The following is a 6,141-nucleotide window of genomic DNA, read 5'->3' as shown; positions in this document are numbered from 1 at the left end:
AATACAGGTTAGAACCAGCGGTTTAAACTATACATATTACGGTGTATGAATACTTTTTTAGGTGACTGTACGAGGTACGCTGAACGAAAGTTCGATTTTGCACTCGAGACATTGCAGAACTCTTTTTAACAATTATTTTTCTTGTCCAATACAATGTTCCATATCTTGTCAGTTTGTTACTTTTAGATCTTAATCATTTAAATTAATTGAGCAATCAAAATTTACTTTGAAAATTAATTTAAAATAATGACAAAACGCTCAGTTTATGTCGGCTTTTATTACATCATATTACACTGTACAATCATATAAATGATATTATTACAAACACTATAGCTGGTTCCATTAAATTATTTTGATATTTGCTTACCCAATTAATACATAAATTCCTCCATTCCATTTTAAATACGAAAATGATTTGAAATTTTAATAGAATCTCCTATAAATATTCGTTTTTTATAATAAGAATAATAACCCTGCACATAGACAATCAATATAAGGATAATTTTATATTAATTGATTTTTAACACCTACTGATACAAAAGACGTCTCGTTTATTTCAATAATTTCTCTGTTTAAGTAAGTCTTAGGCTTAAATGTACATTATGTTATTTTTAAAAAACCTAACGATGTAAGCAATATTTACCTTACCGCTAATGATGTTATACATCTTAAACTTCATGTTCATACTTGAAGCTTTAAATGTGGTGAATGAAAAAACAAAATGAATTCAAAATGTTGAAAATCTGTAATTCTTAACTTAAGCCACATAAAAAATGTACAATGAGTGTATGACTTTATTGTAACATGTTTTAAATTAGATAACTCTTCTGACTTCGAAGAAACGTTTTAGGTAGAAAATTTGTCCTACTGTCATACAAACCAATACCATAGCTTCAAAGAAAGCCCAAGTAACTATAAGAAAATTGGTATTTTCATTGATTGCTCTATGGTTTCGATCACGGACCTAAGAATAAAAAATCAATTAAAATAAAGTTTTGAATCACTGTATCAGTATGTGTACTTTGCATTAAAAAACTTGTCCATACAAATACAACAGATAGCATTAGATACCCATTGTTCATAAGTGGTGGTATGGACAAATATACAAACATCAAAATTATGAATTACCTGCATATATTCTTGTTCATTTTTCACTCCCCACAGACTTGTACTTAATTCTTTAATCATATCATCTATTTTGGTATGGTTAGTATCGTCTGCATTCTTTCCGTCAGAAGATTGTTCCAATGGTTTAGAATTTTCGCCAATGTCCATATTGAACATTACAACTTTTGGTGTCATACTGCTTTTTTGATTACCAAAGCAATATGTATAAACACCAGAACGATACGCAGCGAATGTATATTTACCACTGCTTTCTTGATCACCCTGATAGATTATTTTTTTATCGGGTCCAATTATTTTTACATCTATGTCTAAAAATCCACCCTCTGCTATTTCAAACGTGAGACCTATACGAGATATTTTAAAAATTAAAAAATATTTTAAACATAACAACCTAATTGTTTTAAGCAACTGATGTATGTTGTAACATGTTCCAAGCACTTCCAATAATGCGATTAAAATCTATTTTGAAGAAGCAAGAAATATTCTTAATTCTTTTTAGATTTTATAATTTTCTTCAGTTATTAAAAAAGGCCATTTTGTTAACTCCTAAGTAGAAAATTGTGCAAAGTTTACTAGTCCTTGACCGGAACATAAAATCTGCCGCTATCTCATAAAAATTTGCTATTTTTATTATGTAGATTGATATATTCTACATCTAATAATATTTTTCCACAATATATTAACAGCGTATCAATACCAATTTTGAAAGTAATAACAAAGATAACCAATATAATTTAATACTATATTTTTTGGATACTGAGATATTGATAAAATCAAAATTTACGCTAATACATTAAAATAATTTTGTAGTAAAAAAAAATTTCAAATTTTATAATCAAAAGTTGTTGAAAGAAATATGCAGTAAGAACAAACTAACCCATTTTTGTGCCCGATTCCACTCTGTCGAAGAAACATTCCTCGGCGTGTGCATCTACAGTGATGAAATAACAATTTGCACTTGTGCTCAAAACAATTAGGAATAAACACAAAATAAGCCACCTCATTTTATCAAATTACACCTGTGAACCAATTAAAAACGACATATGCTGTTTCTTTTCCTGCCACTTCACAGCGGCATGTTGCTACCACAGCGCCACGTATGCATATTGCCATAGAATCAGTGGTACATATAGATGAGATACATCCATAGATGATTTATGCTACAAGAGAAGAAAGTTACTAGCATTATTATTTTATAGAAATTCACTAGATGTGTTACAGATAGATTAGTTGTGACAGGATCAGAGACTCTGACATTTTAAGATACTTCATTGTACTGTGGCAACTACATACCTGCTGCAGTAAAAACTTTCGTGTTCAATTTCACTAGAGGAAATTTAGAAATCAAAGAAAACTAGTGTCTCCAGAAAGGATGCTAGAACGCTAGAAGCGCGCCTTCTACAATTTAAGGGATGTTAATTCACCCCAATAGTTGAAAGAACAAAGGAGTTCAGTTCTGTTGACATGGACTCTATTTAGAAGCACTCTTTACAACTTTATCAACTTCCTTGTTGCGCTGTGACTATCGGTCGGCAAATATTCAGAGCCATCTATCGCCTGGACGCTCGAACTAACTTCTGGAGAAGTTAACTCCTGGAAGTATGTAGCCAGTTGTTGCTCTTTGTCATAAAAAGGGATTCAAAAGAGTATTAAGAACGAGGAGCTAATTTGTTAATCATTTCTCTCTTTGAGAAGGAAATAAATTTCAGTGTTCTGCTGATCCAAGGAAGTATATTATATTATACCTACGCTAATAGTCCGTGAAAATGTTCCATGTTTTATCCCACGAAAAAAGTAGAACGTACAAGTGGTTAATATGAAAAGTATCCGTTACAAACGTTAGTCGTGAATGCATTGTTCCCACAAGAGAAAAACTCAAATGTACCACTTTGATTTTAACTATCTTTTGTTGGTTGGTGGAATATAGTATATTTCTAATAATACGTGTGAAATATTAGACCTAGTAATGTACTTTGAATATAAATGTAAGTCGTAAGGTTAATTCTTGTCAGTATATTAATCACGGGGGGAAAAATTATAATAGAAATGTGGTGTACGCTATAAATATGCAAAAATTTATTTAGTTCGCTCTACTTTCTCAATGATTAATTACGATTTTCACGGGATACCAGCGTTTCGCAGAACACTGTTCGAGTAAACGCTGGTCCAGCGGAAAGAGGCATTCATTTACACAATACATCATAATCTAATAATAAATTATAAATACATGCTTGCATATTACAACTATAGATACAAAGGATGACATGCGGTATGGAAGTATCGTTCGTTGCAGCGAGTTTAACGTAAAGTCACGTTCCTGCCATCTAAAACGCGATCGTTTTCAAATCTGCGCAAAACGCAATGGCGGATGCAAAGTTGGGGGCTACAGAAGCTCGAGGCCTTCGTTCGCTGACAAATGTTGACAAATTGGTGAAACATTTCCATTTCTATCTCTACTTATTATTTCCCTAGGTGAGATTTTCGAATTTTCTTTTTATTTCGTTTAATCCTTCCTGCCCCCCATCTTTGAGTTCTTTCAGATCCGCCGCTGCATAAACGTGGCTTGATACTCCAGCTCCGTTTATCTGTTTATCACTTTCCCGTACGGCACTGTCACAGAAACGGTTCGCATGCGAATTTGCGTGTCCCTTAGCCTAAGGCTGATCCGCGAACCGTCGATAATGTCGTTGTACGCTGAATCAACGGCTGTTCTAATAATATTAATAACGATTTCCGGGTAGAGATTCAACGATAAATAATTGCTCGTCGATTCAACGTACAAGACGCGGGCAGATGATGCTCGTCGATGTTCGAGAACGTTGAATTCTGATCGAGAACTTTAGGTTAAGGGGATAGACATGGGTAATGCAGCGCGGCGCTGTATACCGACGAAATTTGCTCCGAAATACGGGTTTACGAAATAAGGGATTTTGAATTGATTTTTTAAAGAGGAATCTGAGGTCAGTATTGGAATCGCACAACTCTTTTAGTAACCTAAAAAGACCTCGATTCTATGGCTGTATTTTGTCAATTTTTTTCTCGACTTTCGATGTTGATATTAATAAATGTGAACACAATCTCGTTCGATACTGACCAGCGCGCGCTGCATTGGACCTTCCTCTTTCGAACGAGACCTCATCCGACCCAAAAGCTGCTCATACAAGGGCAAAATCACATATTTCGTAAACCCATATTTCGGGGCAAATTTTGCCGGTATACAGCGCGCTGCATTACCCGTGTCTATGGCAGATCTTCGGTCGAATGATCAATGGCGGCGTACACGGTTGTCCTTGGTAAGTGGCGCGGCACAAACCGAGCGGCGAGTCAGCGCCTCTTTTGGGCGCCGGCACGGATCTCGTCTATGAAATAACCAAGTGAAGTAAATCGAGGTGAAGGGTCCCGCAATGCGGCTAACGGTACATTATACTCATCGGAATTCACGGTACGGTCCATTCGTACCGCGGACTTGCACGTCCATCCTGTTTGTCGGTACGATTCCGACGTCGCGTTTCCAGAGTCCGGTTCCAAGAACCATAAGCGGGCCAGCGGCGTGTCCGCGACGCGACACGAGCAACAGAACGAGAACGATGTTTCCCCTCGTCCTGCACTAGGCCAGTCCACGCGTCAGGGGTTGGCCAAAGTGCAATCTGATTATGTTTCCTACGATATGATCGAACGTAATCGTTGTAACTGCACTATAATTAAACAGTTACTGCGTGCCTCGAAGATTTACGATTATGATTACGACGTAATTGGGTCGGTAATTACGGCGCGATTATAATGTTATTACACGTAATGGTATCGTGGCGAAAAAATGACAATGTATTCCATTTTGCAGGGACAGAAAAAAGCCGGAAAAGGCTGTATCTCCGAAACTATGCAGGATTTCGTAAAGTACGTGGAACAATATTTTGTTAATTAGTTTGTAGCGAAAGAAAAATAAGATTTTACCAAATATACTTAACGATAAACAGAACCGGAGATAGAGCGGTATAAAGTTGGACGAGATTCGAAATACGAACGGGGCAATAAGGAACGCCATTAAACGATGAAATACGAAGATGCTGGGAATGACTGTGCACCGACGAAGAATAGAAGAGCACATTAACGTTTCCGGTTGGTTGCTGCCCGGTTCGAGGTGAATGATATAACTTTACGATGCTTCTGAAAAGAATAACTCGCACCGATGCATCCCGCGGAACGCTGTTACGACGCTGCCCCGGTACCACCTGCTCGAAACCGGCTCGCGAGTCAGGTCTAACGAACTCGATCGAATTCCGAGACCGGATTCCGCGAAACGAACGCCGCTGTTCCGACACGTGCGTTTTTTTCTCTCCCATCGCTGAAATAACTTCTTCTTTTCGGCACCAACGTACGAGAAAATAGGATGGACGCGTGACGTTTGATGTATACTCTTTTTTATCATTCAACGGCACACGGATCAGCGAATCTTTAAACGTCGTGACGCGAAATACAATAATTCCCGGATAACTGAAACGAGATCGGGTCCTCGGCGATCGAGTTAACCGGGGAAGGTCGAATATTCGTTCCAGGAATCGACCTCCTCTGTACGCAATGAAAATTTCAACTTTTATATCTTTCGTTTCATATAGCCGAGTCGTGTGTCGTTGTCACTTATCCGGGTATCACCGCGGTCCCTATCCTGGGCGGCTCGAAGCGACCAAAATGTTTCGCAACGTCGCGACGAGACGCCACGGGGACAAATTGGGGAAGTCGATCGGTCCAAGGTAAAAGCGGCTGACCTTCCGTCGCGGTAAGAAAAATCGTCCATTTTCACGATTTCTCCCCGTGAAATCATTTTCTAGCGGCGACGAATACTGGTCTCTCCGACGGTCTCGGGCTGGCTCCGTCAAAGAGGTTACTAGGTCCCGCGGCGAGGTTCACCGAGCTCCGGGGGATTCACCTTCCAGCGCGATCAGTCGCGATCGACGCGACGGGGACGCGGCTCTCGAGCGATCTTGCCCGCCGTTTACGCTCGAGTTCGATGAACGT

At 38.4% G+C, this 6,141-nt stretch overlaps 1 protein-coding gene across 1 annotated transcript; it reads right to left on the bottom strand.

The window, feature by feature from the left end:
• Positions 1–319: 319 nt before the first annotated feature.
• On the bottom strand, positions 320–2,231 carry LOC122400029 (transmembrane emp24 domain-containing protein-like). Its single transcript, XM_043401226.1, has 3 exons — positions 2,006–2,231; positions 1,129–1,472; positions 320–964 (listed from the first exon to the last, which is right to left on the bottom strand). The coding sequence occupies exons 1-3, from the start codon at positions 2,130–2,132 to the stop codon at positions 815–817; spliced, it is 621 nt and encodes a 206-aa protein (XP_043257161.1). The 5' UTR covers positions 2,133–2,231; the 3' UTR covers positions 320–814.
• Between the last annotated feature and the right edge of the window lie 3,910 nt (positions 2,232–6,141).

This window comes from Colletes gigas, unplaced genomic scaffold, assembly GCF_013123115.1.
Source record: "Colletes gigas isolate AHSC1104 unplaced genomic scaffold, ASM1312311v1 Colletes_gigas_Sc00002, whole genome shotgun sequence".
Classification (NCBI taxonomy): Eukaryota; Metazoa; Arthropoda; class Insecta; order Hymenoptera; family Colletidae; genus Colletes; species Colletes gigas.
The sequence above is the reverse complement of the archived record's forward strand: the minus strand, read 5'-3'. Positions and strand labels throughout refer to the sequence as shown.

Excerpts from the sequence above, each read along its gene's own strand:
- LOC122400029 (XM_043401226.1), bottom strand. The coding sequence starts at position 2,132 with ATGAGGTGGCTTATTTTGTGTTTATTCCTAATTGTTTTGAGCACAAGT. Across the intron at positions 1,473-2,005 it reads GGAATCGGGCACAAAAATGG|GTCTCACGTTTGAAATAGCA; the intron begins GTTAGTTTGTTC and ends TATCTCGTATAG. Across the intron at positions 965-1,128 it reads ATGAACAAGAATATATGCAG|GTCCGTGATCGAAACCATAG; the intron begins GTAATTCATAAT and ends TTTTATTCTTAG.